We start from the raw sequence: 18367 nt of genomic DNA, 5'->3' as shown, positions 1-18367 counted from the left end.
TTAATTATATATATATATATTTTTATTTTAACTTGATTTTTCTTTTCATCATTTTTTTTTAAATGAATTGTTTTTATATTTTTTTTTTTTTTTGATAAAAGTTTTTCTCATTTTGTATTTTAACTGGATTTTTATTTCAATTGTTTTTTTTTTGGTATTTTAATTGGATTTTTATTTCAATGTTGTTTCTTTTTTTAAATTTTAAGATATTTTTATTTATTTTTTTTTTTTTTTTGATACAATTTCTCATTTTTTATTTTAACTGAATTTTTTTTTGTATATTTTTTCTAATAAAATATTTTCTCATTTTTTTATTTTAACTTAATTTTTGTGGATTTTTTTTATTTAAAATAATTTTCAATTTCACTTTTATATTGAAATCTGTGAAATATTTTTTTTTTCTCTCTCTGTTTCTTTTTTTTTTTTTATTTCAACAAATTTATTCCTATATATTCTTTTTTATTTGAATAAATTTTTTTATCAATATATTCCTTTTTTTTTTGTATTTCAACAAATATATATCTATATATTCCTTTTATTTAACATAATATTTTTATGTACATATTTCTTTTTTCAACAAATGTGTAACTATATATTCCTTTTATTTTAACATAATTTTTTTATCTATATAATTTCTTTTTTTTATTTCAAACTAAATTGTTCCCATATATTCTTTTTTTAACATAATCTCTCATCAATATAATTTCTTTTTAACGCAATTGTTGTTATATATTCCTTCTTTTTTATTTCAACAAATGTGTAACTATATATTCTATATTTTAACAAATTTTTTTAACTACATATTTTTTTCTTTATTTGAACAAATGTGTTCCCATATTTATTTATTTTTGAACAAATTTTTTATCTATATATTCCTTTTTAACAAATATATTCCTATGTAATTTTTATTTCACCAAATTTTTTTTATCTATATATTCCATTTTTTAAGAAATATGTTCCATATATACTTTTCTATTTGAACAAAATTTTTTATCTGTATATTCCTTTCTTTTTTAATTTATTTCTGATAAAGTTTCTGTTTTTTTTTGTCTTAATGAATTGTTTGTGTATTTGTTTTTATTTAAAAAAATATTTAATTTCATTTTTATTTTGAAATGTGTGAAATATATTTTTTTTTCTCTCTATCTTTTTTTTTTTTTTTTATTTCAACTAAATTGTTCCCATATATTCTTTTTTATTTCATCAAATTTTTTTAACTATATATTTCTTTTTTTTTTGTTTTATCAAATGTGTTTCCATATGTATTCAATTTTTTTAATAAAGTTCTTTATATATATATAATCCTTTTTTTCTATTTCTAACAAATATGTTCTTATATATACTTATCATTTTAACAAATATATTTCTATATTCTTTTTTTTATTATTTCAACAAAATTGTTCTTATATATACTTTATATTTTAACATATTTATTTCCATATATTCCTTTTTTATATTTGAACAAAAATTATTTCTATATATTCCTTTTTTTTTTATTCCAATACAATTTATTCCCATATTTCTTTTCTATTTCAACATAATTTTTTTAACTATATATTCTTTTTATCTCAATAAATTTGTTCTTATATATACCATTTTTTTATTTCATCAAATTGTTATAACTATATATTCCTTTTTTTTATTTCAACAATTTTATTAACTATATATTCTTTTTATCTCAATAAATTTGTTCTTATATATTCTTTTATTCTTTATTTATTTAAACAAATATGTAACTATATATTCCTTTTATTTTAACATAATTTTTTTATCTATATAATTTCTTTTTTTTATTTCAAGTAAATTGTTTCCATATATTTATTTTTTTAACAAATATATATCAATATATTCCTTTTATTTTAACACAATTTTTTTTAACTATATATTCTTTTTATCTCAATAAATTTGTTCTTATATATTTCTTTTTATTATTTCAACAAATGTTTTCCTATATATTTCTTTTTTATTTTAACATAATTTTTTTTATCTTTATATTTCTTTTTATTATTTTAACAAATGTGTTTTTCCTATATCTTCAACTTTTTAATAAAATTGTTTCCTTATTTTTTCTTATTTCAACTAAATTGTTCCCATATATTTCTTTTTTTTATTTCACCAAATTATGTTCCCATATATTCTTTTATATTTCATCAAATTTTTTTACCTATTTATTTCTTTTCTATTTCAACACAATTTTTTTTAACTATATATTTCTTTTTTTAACAAATTATGTTCCCATATATTTCTTTTTAAACAAATGTGTTCCTATATATACTTTTCATTTCACCAAATATATATCAATATATTGCTTTCTTTTTTAATTTATTTCTGATACAAAATATTTTCTCATTTTTTTTTTAACTTAATGAATTTTTTTTAATAAAATTTTGTTATTTATTTTTAAATGTGTAAAATATTTTTTTTTTTCCTCTCTCTCTCTTTTTGTTTTTTTCTTATTTCACTAAATTTATTTCCATATATTCTTTTTTATTTAACCAATTTTTTTTAACTATATATTCCTTTAATTTTAACACAATTTTTTTAACTAAATATTCCTTTTATTTTAACATAATTTTTTTTAACTATATATTCCTTTTTTTTTTTTTATTTTAACAAATGTGTAACTATATATTCTTTTTTATTTCAACAAATTTACTTTTCTATATAATATTTATATGAATAAATATTTTTTCCTATATATTCCTTTTTTTTTAACAAATATATTTGTATATATTCCATTTTTTAACAAATATTTTTTCCTATATATTCCTTTTTTTTAATATTAACAAATGTGTTCCCATATATACTTATTATTTCAACAACTTTAATTCTATATATACTTTATATTTCAACAAAATTATCTCTATATACTTATTATTTTAACAAATATGTTTCAATATTCCTTGTTTTTTTTTTGGTATTTCAAGAAATTATTTTATCTATATATATTTCTTTTTATATTTCAACAAATTTATTCCCATATATACTTATTATTTTAACATAATTTATTTATCTATATATTCCATTTTTTAACAAATTTGTTTTTCCTATATATTCCATTTATTTCACCAAATGTTTTCCCATATTCTTTTTTTTATTTCACCAAATTATTATCCTGTATCTTTGTTTTTTCTATTTCACCAAATATATATCAATATATTCCTTTTTTTTTTTTTTTTAATAGTTTTCTCATACAAAATTTGTTCTCATTTTTTTTTCTTAATGAATTTATTTTTTTTTTAATAAAATATGTCATTTATATTTTGAAATGTGTGAAATATTTTGTTTTTTTTTTTCTCTCTCTTTTTAATTTTTTCTTATTTCAACTAAATTGTTCCCATATATATCCTTTTTTTTATTTGACCAAATTTTTTTAACTATATATTCCATTTTTTAACAAATGTGTAACTATATATTCCTATAATTTTAACACAATTTTTTTAACTATATATTCCTTTTTTTTTTTAAATTAACAAATGTGTTTCCATATATTTATTATTTCAACAAATATTTTTATCTATATATTTCTTTTTTTAACAAATTTTTTTAACTATATATTCCTTTTATTTTAACAAATGTGTTCCCATATATTCTTCTTTTTATTTTAACAAATTTTTTTACTATGTATATCTTTTTTCTATTTAAAGAAATTATGTTCCCATATATTATTTTTATTTCAACTAAATTATTTCTATATATTCCATTTTTTAATAAAGTTGTTCCTATATATTCCATTTTTTAACAAATTTATTTCTATATATCCTTTTTTTTTTAATTGTTTTGTGATAAAATTTCTGTTTTTTTTGTCTTAATGAATTGTTTGTGTATTTTTTCTATTTTAAAAAAATAATCGATTTCATTTTTATTTTGAAATGTGTTAAAATATTTTTTTTTCCTCTTTTTTTTTTTTTTTTCTTTTAACTAAATTGTTCCCATAAATTCTTTTTTATTTTAACAAATATTTTTTCTTATATATTATATTTTCTATTTCTAACAAATCTGTTCCCATATATTCTTTTTATCTCAATAAATTTGTTATATATTTCTTTTTTTTATTTCAACATATTTATTTCTATATATTCTTTTCTTTTTTTTCAACAAATTTGTTACTATGTATATCTATTTTTAACAAATTTATTTCTATATAATTTCTTTTTAACACAATTGTTTCTATATAAGTTTTTTTTAACAAATATATATCTATATATTTCTTTCTTTATTTCAACAAATGTTTTCCTATATAAGTTTTTATTTCTTCAACAAATTTTTTTAACTATATATTCTTTTTTTTTTATTTCAAACAAATGTGTAACTATATATTCCATATTTTAACACATTTTTTTATTTATATATTCCTTTTATTTAATTTCAACAAATTCTATTTCTATATATTCTATTTTATTTCACCATATTTTCTTATCTATATATTTCTTATTTTTATTCCAACAAATTATTTTTCTTATATATTTCTTTTTTTTTATATCAACAAATATATATCAATATATATTCCATTTTTTTTTGTTTTTAATTTATTTCTGATACAAAATTTTTTCTCATTTTTTTTCTATTAATGAATTCTTGTTAATAAAATTTTCTTATTTATTTTGAAATGTGTAGAATGTTTTTTATCTCTTTTTAATTTTTTTTTATTTCAAGTAAATTGTTCCCATATATTTCTTTTTTTTATTTCAACAAAATTTTTTTAACTATATATTTCTTTTTTTTTTTTAATTATTTTCTTATAAAGTATGTTATCATTTTTTACTTTATTTTAACTGATTTTTTTTTTTATATTCCTTTTTTCTAATAAAATATTTTATCACTTTTTTATTTTAAGAGAATTTATTTTTATATTCTTTTTTTCTAATAAAATATTTTATCACTTTTTATTTTAATTGAATTTCTTTTTATATTCTTTTTTTCATAAAATTTCTCATTTGTTTTATTTTATTTTAACTGAATTTTTTTTGTGTATATTTTTTTTTCATAACATTTCTCATTTTATATTTTATTTTAAGTGAATTTCTTTTGTGTATTTTTTTTTTCATAAAATTTCTCTTATTTTTATTTTAATTAAATTTTTATTTATTTATTTATTAAAAAATTTCTCATTTCTTATTTATATTTTAAAATTTTTCTGAAATTCTTTTATTTCTTTTTCATTTATTTAAAAAAAAAATTTCTCATTTTTTATTTATATTTTTTAAATTATTCTGAAATTTTTTTCATCTATATATTTAATATTTCATCAAATATATTGCAATATATACCTTATATATATATATATATATATCTAATTTCTTTTTTCTTACTATATTTCAATATATAAATATAAAATACATATATATCCACATACATAAAACCCACACATATATATATACATATATATATAAAACATATAAAAACATAAAACCACACATATAACACTTACCTTCATATAATAAAATAACAAAGCAATCGAACCTAATACAAAACTTATTCCCACTGGGGGAACAATGGTGGATGTCACCAGGTTATTGGGGTTTTTACCACTAGTTGGGGGGGTTATTGGTGATTGGGGGGTTTGTTTTCCACCAGGTACTAGGGGCGCTACAGGGGGTGGTGGAGGTGGAGGTTGCGGATGTTGGGAACTATTTGTAATTGAGTTAATGATATGTTGTATTCCATTAAAAACACTTGTTCCAGCTATCATACCAGTTCCTATTCCAATTTTTGCTGCATCTTTTCCAACATCTTTTGCAAAGTCCATAACTTTAGGAAGTATTTTTGGAGTAGCTTGAATAACATTCTTTACAATTTCTGGACCTTTTCCATCAAGAGTAAAAAGATTGTAAAATAGTTTTTTCGTAAAATCAAAAGTATCAATTTTAGCTTTTAAAACTAATTCTTTATATACGTTTTCAGCGTCTTTTTCATATTGAGATATTTTTTGTAAATCATCATATTTACAATTACATTCAGGACATTTTTTTTTCACATAGTCTTCAGCATCTTTTTCTGATGGTAGTTGTTGTGAGTTTCCGGAAGAACCATTATTTGTTTTATATTTTTGATATGCTTCCTTTAATCCATTCCATTGTGTATTTCTATTTAAATACCAATCTCGATATGTACTTAATAATTTTTTACAGTTTGTGTCTTTTATATCACTAATTGTTTTGGCGTCTTTTATATTATTTTTTTTTATACATTCGTCTACAACTGTTTTTGCTTCATCTACTTTTTCTTTACAAAATATTTTTGCCCATTCTTCTAACCATCTCAAAAATTGATCAGTGTTATCATCAGAAGGTACATTACACCATGTCGAGTCAACGTGTCCATTATTTTTGTTTTGTGATTTATATCCGCATAACATAGCATGCCATACATGTTTTTTATTATTATTCCACCATTGTTTACGATTATCAGTAGAATTAGTAGATGAACCATCATTATTTGGAAATATTTTTTTTAATTTTTCATTTAATTCATCGACAATTCTTCCTTCTATCATATCATTTCCTTTAACTATATCTCCATAATCCGCAAAACTATATTTCATAGCTTGTAATGCTTTTTCAGGTTGGTTTTTATATTTATCATATAAATAGTATCCTTCATTGAAGACATATTCAAGAAGTATTTTTTTGAAATTATCTTTATTTGTTGTTGAATCTAAGTTTCTAGTTATATATTTAAGACATAAATATCTTCTTCTAGGAGGAACTAACACACCTTTATGGTTAGGTATTGTATTTTTCACGTCGTCAGAAGTCCAATTATTCAGATCATTATTAAAATGTTTGGTGTCACATGTTCTTTTAATAGTCATATTGGTACATATTTTGCTATATGTAGTTTGATCACTAGGACATTGTTCTAAAGGATCAGGAACTGTACATTCACATTTATCTTCATATTGTTTTGGAGGTTTTTCGTTCAAAGCATAAGTCTCATCATTATTATTATTGGTAAATTTATATTCTTTGCAATTATTTGTTTTGTCAAGATACTCTTCTGTCGTTTTTGTCTTGTCAGTACATTTTTCTTTCACTTTTTGTAAAAACTTTGTATCTTGGTCATCACTAGAGGGAGGAGTACCACTATTATTTGCTTTTTTATACAATTCTTTGTATATAGACGACTGTATATTTAATTGTTCTTTCCACTGTTGAACAAACTTACTTAATGATTCACATGTTTTTTTACATTCTTTACATTTGGTTCCATCAGTATCATCATCTTCACATGACGAATTTTTAGTGCACTTCACGCATTTATCTTTTAATTTTTTCACAACTTCATGTTTCGCTTTACAATAATTTTCGCTCCATTCAGTTAACCAACGAAACTTTTGAGGAATATAATCATCAACAGGAGTGGTTACATTATATCCACATTTAACGTCTGACGATGTTATATTTCCATTTGTGTCTTTTTTTTGAAATTTTGCATCATCAGGAGCAACACAGGTCATAGCTTTCCATACCTCTTTTCTATTTGTGTTCCACCACGCTTCTCGTAATTTTAAATGTGTTGGGTCATACATATATTGAGGCTCATTATAATGATTCAAGCTGTATATTTTGCCAAATATGTTTTTCATTCTCGTTTCTACTCCTCGTTGTCGTTTAGGATCTTTATTCAGTAAATCTCTACCTCTTATAATATCTCCTATATCTGCAAAACTATATTTCATAGCATCACATATATTATAAAATTCATTTTGGTTTTCTAGTTTCAATTTTCTTAATATATCTATTCCTTCTTCTTGTGCTGCTTTCATGACTTCTTTCAACAATTCATCTTTATCACGAACATTAAAACTCATCATATCGTTTATTTTCTTTATGCACATATGTTCTCTTCTTGGAGGAATACATATATCTTTTCCTGTTCTTCCTAATTTTACACAATTCCATTTTTTTTCTACATTAAAACGATCTTTTCCAACATTTTCACATGAATTTTCAATCTCTGGGAATTGTTTCGTCAATTTATCTTTATCAATTGTTTTATTACCATTATTATCTTTAATGGCTGCCTCTATTTTGTTACAATCACCATTAATATTGTTACTATCCCCTTTCAATTTACTATCCACTTTATTTACCACATCTTCTCTAATTTTATTTGCCGCTTCCTCAACACAATTCATATTTTCTGGAGGTTTTGTGGGACTAACGGGACTAACGGGACCACTAGGTTGATGGCTACCACCAGGAGAAACAGGTGTACCATCAGGTTGACTAGCACCACCAGGTTGTGATGGGTTTTGTCCTTGGTCGGTGCCTTTTGGGTTTTGTGCTGGATGTGCTGGATTTGGATTTGGTGGAGCAGGTGTTGGTACCACTTGTTGACACTCACACTGTTTTTGGTAGTCACTTTTTGTAACGTCATCCAAAGATTTGGGGATGTCATCACTAGGTGAAGTCGTGGATTTTTCTTTCATACAATCACAACTGTTATTGAAACATTTTTCATTTAGAAATTCATATGCTGTTTTGTTTTCAATATCTTTATGTGCTTTTTTTATTTCTGGTTTATTTTTAACTGCATCAAATTTGGTTTTTTGTTTTTCATATTGCTCTTTCCATTGTGTAATAAATTTTGTATAATTTTCACACGCTTTATTACACTTTTGTTTCTGATTCGGATCACCTCCAGTGCACGTAGTATCTGGACACTCCGTACGTAGTGTTTCCAATTCCCTCGTGTAGTGACCACAATAGTCTTCGCCCCATTCGGCAAACCATCTCAAAAACTGGAGGTTTTTACCACTTTCACGGTCATCACCAAGTGGGAAATCTTTATCACTAGGGGGGTCTTTACCACAATTTTGTAGGTCTTTTTCACTTTCTGTAGTACCACTATTTCCATCTCTGCCACTTTTATAGCCACATTTCATTGCTTCCCAGACACATTTTTTGTTGTTTTCCCACCACTGTTTGCGTACTGTATGTATATCACTGCCTCCAGTTTCTGTTTTCACTTTTTCAAATATTGTTTTCAAATTTGTTTCTGTCCCTTTATCTGGTGGTTCCAAATTATCAGTTCCTAATATTATATCTCTCAAATCAAGAAAACTATATTTCATTGCTCTACAAGGTTCAACGTCATATTTATATTTTTCATCATTTTTATTTTCATCTTTTTCTTTGTAGTATTGACCTAAATTATATCCTTCAGTTGCAGCATCTTTCAACAATTGTTTTAGCAACGAACTTTTATCTTTAACTTCTTTAGATTCGTCAAGATTTTTAAAACATATATGTTGTCTTCTAGGAGGTATAAATACATTTTCAGATAATCCACTGGTTTTCAAATAGCTATATCCTCCCCCAGCACTATCCCATTTAATCCCATTTGATCCATTTGCTTTATTTTGTAAACCCCCACAATTACTTTGTCCCGAAATCGTTTTATATTCACTCTCATCTATATATTTCTTGCACCCACAATACACATCGGCATCATAATACGGTGACGCTTGTGGTGTCAACGCGTCGATGTTATTTTCCACTGGGTTATTACCACTAGGTGATGTAGTACCACTAGATGTATCACCACATGTGAAAGTAATATGATGTTTTAAATAATCTTTTGCATCGTCTTTATCATAATCGCTAGGGGGGTTGGTTCCACTTTTTTTGGTACTATAGTATTTACTTTGTTTTTCCCAATGTTCTTTTCTCTTCCCCATAAATGTTGTGTAATCCTGACATGACTTATCACAGTCACTATCACATTTGATACCACTTTGTGGCTTACACGCCGACATAACGGCTTCCAATTTTGTGTGTTTCTGTTTACAGTAATCGTCGTACCATTCGGTCATCCAGCGAAGGAATTGCGGTCTGTCGGCGAACGTGGACACTTTGGTTTTACCATCAAATGTCACAGTATCAAACGCGTTGTTGGTTTTAATTTTGTCGTCTTTACTACCACTTGCATGTTTTAGAGCACATAACATTCCTTTCCATACGTCTTTTTCAATAGAATTCCACCAATCTTCAGGTTGTTGTCCACCAGCTTGGCCACCAGGTTTGTCTTTTTCTAAAATATCTTTTACTTTTTTCTTTATATCGTTATTACCTGTATGATTACCTAAATCGTTTCCTGTTATTAAATCTTTGAAATCTCCAAATGTATACATCATTTGACGTTTAAATTCAGGAGGAATATTTCCTTTTTTTAAATCCTCATCGAGTTGTGTACCTCCATTTTTTCCCCCATTCTGAGTCTTATAATAATTCCACGCGAAAAATGTTTCTACTGCTGCACATTTGAGCAATGCTTCTCTCAAATCTTCTTTTGTATGTTTTGTAGGATCAAGTTTTGTTAAATTATTTATGCATAATTTCTGTCTTCTAGGAGGCATACATACCTTGTCGTCATTCACTAAATCTTTATGTTGGTCTCCGCATTTCCATGGAGGATAAGGTAATGTTTTGTCTTTTCGATTACATTCTTCTATTGTCTTTGTTTCATCCGTACTCCAAGATATTTCTTTCACTATGTCGCACGCCTCCTTAGTGGCAGTACTACTCCCAGGATGACTAGGATCGGGATTTGGGCTAGGACCACCACCTGGTCCGACAGGGCCAGGTGGGCTAACATCTGGTGTTTTTCCACCACCTTGTGGTTTACCACCATCAGGACCAGCTTTACCACCAGGTGAAACACTACCAGGTGTTGTTGTGTCCTCCACACATGTACATTTCTTCTCATACTCGTCTTTATCTGGCGGGTATTGATCTAACGCTTGCGGCATACCAACATTAGTGGTAATTTTTGATGTGTGTTGCATACAATTATTATGTAATCCAAGTAATTCTAATGATTCATATAAATATTGATAGGCAGGGGTGTTACTATCCACAAGGGGTACATATTGGTAGGTGTTGGAATTTTTTTCTGTGTCGAATTTTTTTTGTTGTTCTTTGTAATGATTTCCCCACTTCTCAATAAATTTTGTATATTTTTTACATTGTTGTTTGCACTTGTCACAGTCTCCTTTATTCGTACATGTTGTTTTGCCACCAGTCTTACCATTACATGTTTTACATTTTTCATATAATTGTACGAACTGTTTCGATTGTTCTATGCAAAACTCGTCAGCCCATTCAGTATACCATCGTAAAAACTGAGGAATTGTATGAGCGTAGAGGATATAATTAGTTATTCCGAAATTTAAATTGTCAGAGTCGTATTGGTATTCTTTTTTTGTGGTAAGTTTATTCTGAACTTGGCTTTGCTCACTCTGGTCCTTGATAGCATATGATAACCCGCATAACATACCTTTCCATATATCTAAACCATTATCATCCCACCAATCTTCAGGTGTTTGTCTATTGTTTAAAATTTTCTCAACCGTCTGTCCTATTTTTTTAGTATCATCAGAAATACCTATATCTTTTCCTAAACATAAATCTCTAAAATCTCCATATGTAAAGAACATGGATCGTAAAAAATCAGGAGGAATATTTCCTTTTTTTAATTCCTCATCGAGCTCCGTACCTCCATTTGTTCCTCCATTTTTATTTTTATAATAATGCCAGGAGAAAAACGTTTCTTTTGCTGCACATTTTATAAATGCTTCTCTCAATTTATCTTTTGAATCATTATCCTTAAGTACTGTTAAATCATGTATGCATAATTTTTGTCGTCTCGGAGGCATACACGCGCCTTTATCAGCAGTTTGTATTAGGTTTTGTTTATTTTCGCAATCCCATTCAGGATATTCTTGTCCATTTTGTGTTTTTGGATTACAACTATCTATTGGATCGTTTCCATTATTTTTCTCAAGTATTCCTTTAACTATAGTACATGGATCAGGTTGTGATGTATCCGGTTTTTTCGGTCCCTTTGGTTGTCCAGGTGGTTTCTGCTTCGTGTCGTCACACTCGGTTTTATAATTCTTTGGTTTTTGTTGAAAAACGTGCTCCTCACTCTTTTCCTCATTAAATTTATTTTGTGTTGTATCATTACAATAAGTACTTCCTCCCATAGATGTAACATAATCAGAAAGACTATCATATTTGTTTGTATCGGTTTTGGCACCATCACAATCGGGTGTGCCTTTTATGTCTTGTAGAAACTTTTCATGTTGTTTCTTAATTTCATCAGTACCACTTTTACCATTTGGATTGTATAATTCATTGTATTGATCGTTTAGTTTTGTCCAATCACCTTTCCATTTATTAACATGTTCAGTATATACTTTACAGTTAGCTCTACATCGCTCACACACAGTGGTATCCGATTTCCCTTTGGTCTTCATACTTTTTTGACACGCCTGACAAAATGCTTTGACCCACCAAAAATTTCGTTCCAACTGTTTGCAATAACTTTCGGACCATTCGGTCATCCATCTCAATCGTTGCGGGATATAATCGTCTGGAGGAACATACGACTCGCGGCCGCACATATACTGTTGCCACTTTTTTTCAGTGGTATCACGTGATGGTATAAACAGATTGGCTGTTGTGGGCGCCGAACATGTTAGTGCTTTCCATACCTGGTCGCGGTTAGCATTCCACCAGGCCTCACGTAATGTTTTGTAGGGGGGGGTTTCAGTGGAACCACTTTTATATTTGTCTTTGGTAGGACCAGGAAGATTTTGTTGTATTCTCTCAAATATCTTGACTAAGTGTTGTTCCAACTGCTTCATATCGTCGTTCTTTTCCCATAGATCCCTACCCCTAATTATATCACCTAAGTCGGCAAAACTGTACTTCATAGCATTACATATACCTGGAATATCCGACTTGCTACTAAGTTTGTGTACGATATCGTCACCTTCATATTTGGCAGCCAAGAGGACATCGCCAAGGAACGAGTGGTTAACATTACCACGTTTTAGTAATTCGGGTTCACCACCCTTGTTTCCTAGATTTTCTAAATTTGATGTACACATATGTTTACGTCTAGGAGGAAGTAGGACACCAGTATGACCCGTACGCATTTCTTTATCGGTACCATGTTTCCATTCTTGACCTATAATAAATCTCTGGTTCTCTGTGTCTGTTCCTGTTCCTTTACCTTTTCCGGTACATGGACCATGATGTTCATCACCTCCAGTAGGATCATCTTTATAGTATCTAACATCATTCGTATGTTTTTTTTTGTCAAGATTACAATACTCATAACTTTCCAGTTGAGGTGCTTTACTAGTATTTTTATTTTTAAATTCTGCCTTTGATAAATCTCCCCTTAACTTATCACCATCACCACTTTCATGTAACCGTGACGCTACCTCGTGTTGTCTCATATTTGCCGCATCAAGAATTTTGTTGCCAGTACATTTGGGTTTTTCAGGGGGTTTCTGTTCGCACGTACACTGATTCTCGTAGTTACCAGGGGGATAGGTATCTAACGTTTGGGGCATATCACTATTTGGTGGTGGTGTAGACTTTTCTGACTTTTTTTCCATACAATCACAACTAATATTATTTTCACTCTTATTACATATTTTTTTTATTTGTTTGTTTATGTAGTCATGAGCTTCTTTTGAATCTTTTACGTCATTATCAGAATTTTGATATGTAACTTTTTTTGTCTTGTATTTTGTTTTTTGTTTATCATAATTACCTTTCCATTGTGTAATAAACGCTTTATATTTTTCACATTGTGGTTCACATTCTGAACATTCTTTATCAGTTTTGTTACATGTTATTTTACCACTCGTGTCTTTAGTAGCATTACATTTCTCACACTTCTCCTTCAACGTGGCCAACTGCGCCTTGTGTTTTTTACAAAAGTTTTCCCCCCATTCGGTTAGCCATCGTAGGAACTGAGGCCTGCCGACAAACTCGGAGAGTTTGGTGGCTTTACCACTAGTGGTACTACTACCAGTGGTGGTATCAAATGTCACGGTGTCGTAGCCATACTTATCTTTTAGTTGTTGTTGAACATTTGTCCGTTCCGCATCCGTGATCCCACTTGTGTGTGATAACCCGCAGAGCATCCCTTCCCAAATATATTGGGCGTTTTCGTCCCAAAAATTTTTACGCTCGTCCTTCCCATTATGTGATTTAAGAATTCTATCTATATTTTTTCTTGCTGTTGTCACATCCTTATTCTTAGATTCAACTTTTGTTGATATATCTTTATCCAAACATAAATCTCTATAATCACCAAAAGTATACATCATAGAACGTAAAAAATCAAGAGGGATATCACCATCTTTTAATTTTTGGTCTAAACCTTTACTTTTTCCATCACCATGTTCTTTATAATATTGCCAATGTAAAAAAGTTTCTGCTGCTGCACATTTGATAAAAGCATTTTTCAAACCTCCGGGTTTAGTTATATTTGATGTTTGCGTAGTATCTGCTAAATAGTGTAAGCATAATTTTTGTCTTCTTGGAGGCATACAAGCATCTTTATGACCATTTTCAAAATTTTTATCGTCACATGTCCACTTAGGATAAGTTTGATTTGGTTTTGCTTGATCATATTTTAGATTACACCCACCTACTGCCTGTGTCCCATCCTTACCACTAAGTATCGTATCCACTATTTGACATGGCGTCGAACTATCGCACCCACACGCAGTAACATAATCACTAGGTTGAGTGAGAAATGTATATTTGTCGTTGTTTGCACCACCAGTTTTGTTTTCACAAAATTCTGTTTGTTTTTCACAAACGTTACCATTTTTTAGTTCTTGCTGTATATATCCTTCAGCAGTAGTATATGGGTTATTAGAGGCACTGTTTTGGGTGTTTTTGTCGTGTAGTAGTTTTAAAAATTTGTTCAAATAATCTTTATTTAAATCATTACTACGAGTACTACCAGCAGTACTACCATTTTCTGTTGCATTTTTGTAAAATGTTTTGTATTGTTCTTCCATTTTTTGCCAATCTTCTTTCCAATCTGTTATAAATTTAGTATATTCACCACATGCATCTTTACATTTTGGACATTGAGTACATGATACATTAGTTCCATTCTTACACCCACTACACTTACTTACCACCTTGTCATACTCCACTTTCTGTTTTTTGCAATACCACTCGGACCATTCGGCTAACCATCGTAGACGTTGCGGGATGTAGTCGTCGTGTGGTGGCATAACGCGTAGTTTAGTATCACATATGTTGTTGTTGCCACACATCATAGCTTTCCATATTTGTTTTCTATTAGCTTCCCACCAATATTCACGTAATGTCGTATATGGATCGGGGTCATTTTTATATGTGCTGCCCTGAGTAACTTTGTCTTGAATATTTTTAAATATTTTTTTCAAACGTTCTTGCAGCTGTTTATTACCCTGTTCTTCAGTCCATATATCTCTTCCTCTTATAATATCACCTATATCGGCAAAACTATACTTCATTGCTTGACATATTGTCTGCTTATCTTGGGGGCCTAACTGACTACCTTGGCCATTTAGGTTATATTGTTTATAAAGATCTATTATTTTTTCTGTTTCATATTTTGCTGCTAGCATTACATCCCCCAATAATGAATGGATAGCTTTTTCACCATCACTAAGTCCTTTAGCAGTAGGGTCCAAATTTTCTATATTAGAAGTACACATATCTAACCTTCTAGGAGGAAATAATACATCATTATGTTGTGCTTTAACATCCTGATGCTTATTCCATTTTAATCCTACAGCAAACCTATGGTTATCTTTCCCTTTTCCTGTACCTTTGCCTGTACATGGTCCATCATGTTTGTTACTACCATCAGTAGTATTAGCTTCATATGGACGTTTATCATTAGTATGTTCTTCTTTCTTAAGATTGCAAATACCGTTTTTATTCAGTTTTTGTCCGCCATTTTTAAATTCCGCTTGTGATATATCTCCTTCCAACTCACTATTACCAAGATGACCAACGTTACCACCCTTTTTTGATTCCTCCTCTATATTACTCTGAATACTCTTCGCTATAGCCTCTACCGTGGCACTTGGTGGTCTACCACTGTTTGCGCCACACGCGGCACTAGCAACACTTTGTGACGAAGAACTAAGTGTGGGGGGACCCAATTGTGTTCCTGCTATAGTATTTGGATCCTTGTATTGGGAACATTTATTATCTGTATCGGTGTTTGGATGCTTTTTATATTCCCCATCTGGACAAAAACATTTATATCTAATATTACTATTATCTGCATCAATCTTAAATAATTCTTTGTCATCACAGTGACCATAATCAGTACAGCATTCTTTCATAGAATTGATAGCTGCATCTATGAATGTTTTTTGTAATTCTGTTTTCTTATCATATCCATATTCTTCTTCCGCACAAATTTTTTTATAATTCTCATAATAACCTTTTGACTCATCTAAAAATTTTGTATATATATTACATACATTTTTACATTCTGCAGAATTCGCAGTATTTGGACCTTTACAATTTGTTAAAATCATTTCTCCTAGATCTTTTTTTAATTTACAAAACTCTTCAGCCCATTCCTGAAAGAAACGAACGCATTGAGATTTCTCACTACGGTCAATTTGACAAGGTTTTTGGGTTTTGGGGTCTTTCAAATGTGTTGTTTGTAAATCTTGTACAATTTCTTTAAAATAAGCGCTCCATTCTTTTTGAAAATCAGTTGCTTTTCCTACCTTGTTTTCAATTTTTTTTATTGTACATTGAATTTTTGTCGTTTCATTTTCCTCTACTATATCTTTTCCTAAAAATAATGTATGGTAATCATCCATAGTTAGATACCATTCATTACAAAATGCAGTATGCTCGGTCTCTTTATATTTTTCTTTTATAAGTTTGCTAAAGTCAATACCTAACCCATCAATCATTTTCTTTTTCATACCCACAGCAACAATTCGTCTTTGAGTTGCAGGATCTAATCTACCTTCTATCACATCTTTTAATGTTTTTGTGCTCGTCATTTCTTCGTGAATTTCTTCCAGATAGTCATTTATTCCTTTAACTAATAGTGCTCTTCTACGTAAAGGTATATGTAAATTTGGTGCAGTTTTTAAAGCACAATTACGTGCTGTTCCTCCAGATAGAGCTGGAAACTCATCTTTTTTCAATTCTTCGATATCATTATGGTTAATCGTTATATTATTACAATTTGTTATAGTACCTATTTTTTTTTCTCCTATATTTATTAGAGGTAATACATCATCTTCCCACTTATATTTCTTTTGAGTTGGATGTTTTAGTTGTTGTTCTAGTTTATCGAATATTTCTTTTTGTATCTTTTTCCATACGCAAAATAATTTTTCGTCCTCCGGAAGAGTACTACCTCCGACACTTTTAGTGACATAATCTTTATATATTTTCCATTTCCATGCTTCATGATCGATCTCATATTTTAAAAAATTCAAATAATCAAAATACATTAATTTATGTTGAGGTCTTCCAGGTCCCTTTTCTTTATCTTCAACTATCAAATACTGAAAATTTCTCAGCAGGCTGCTTTTGTTATTTGATTCCGCATTCCCCATTGTGACCAAACATATATGTGGAAATACATCAGAAATACAGTGTCAAACATACCTGTCCTACCGTGACATACACCCACCTACATATATCTATCTATCTCTTGCATTTAAAATATATGAGATATTTCTGTTTTTTGCCCACATGTGCCATGGTAATCACATACAGTGGGACACAAATACAGTGGTACAAATACAGTGGTACAAATATATCGTGGTATATACGTATTGTGGTACTACAAATATATCGTGGTACTACAAATACAGTGGTATACAAATATATCGTGGCACTACAAATATAGTGGTATCTTCATAATAATATCATTATGAATAGGAATTATAATATCATTATATTCATAATGAAAATATCATTACAAATATACATAATAATATACATAATAATATTAATAATAATATTATTATAATAATGATATTATTATGAATATAATGATATTATTATGAATATAATAATATTATTATGTATATTATTATGTATATTTTGTAATGATATTTTCATTATGAATATAATGATATTATCATTCATATTCATAATGATATTATTGAAATATACCACTATAGTGTACATATAACAAATACATATATGTATATGTATGTTTGTAATTTTATATTTGTTATTAGTTTTTCGATTATTTTCTAGTATTATATATATATATATATATATATATATATATGTATTTACGTAAGAATACGTATTTATATATATATATATGTATGTATGTAATAGGTATCGATATATATTTATATATATATATCAAAATTTGTGTTTGTATATTTATATATTTTTCGAAACGTTTTCATATAAAAAACATAATATATTTTTTTTAAAAAAAAAAATACAAAATACCAAAAAAAAAAAAAAAAAACAAAATACAAAATATATATATGTTTATATATGTTTATTTCTCTATGTCCTCTTCGTATCGTCTCCTCGCCAATAAA

At 27.9% G+C, this 18367-nt stretch overlaps 1 protein-coding gene across 1 annotated transcript; it reads right to left on the bottom strand.

The window, feature by feature from the left end:
* Nucleotides 1-5308: 5308 nt before the first annotated feature.
* PADL01_0033200 (erythrocyte membrane protein 1, PfEMP1, putative) lies at nt 5309-17413 on the bottom strand (the record flags this gene model as incomplete). Its single annotated transcript, XM_028680568.1, has 2 exons — nt 5309-5311; nt 5432-17413. The coding sequence occupies 2 exons, from the start codon at nt 17411-17413 to the stop codon at nt 5309-5311; spliced, it is 11985 nt and encodes a 3994-aa protein (XP_028541346.1).
* Between the last annotated feature and the right edge of the window lie 954 nt (nt 17414-18367).

Source organism: Plasmodium sp. gorilla clade G2 (assembly GCF_900097015.1).
Source record: "Plasmodium sp. gorilla clade G2 genome assembly, contig: PADLG01_00_55, whole genome shotgun sequence".
Classification (NCBI taxonomy): domain Eukaryota; phylum Apicomplexa; class Aconoidasida; order Haemosporida; family Plasmodiidae; genus Plasmodium; species Plasmodium adleri (nom. inval.).
This window is presented reverse-complemented; position numbering and strand designations above follow the sequence as displayed.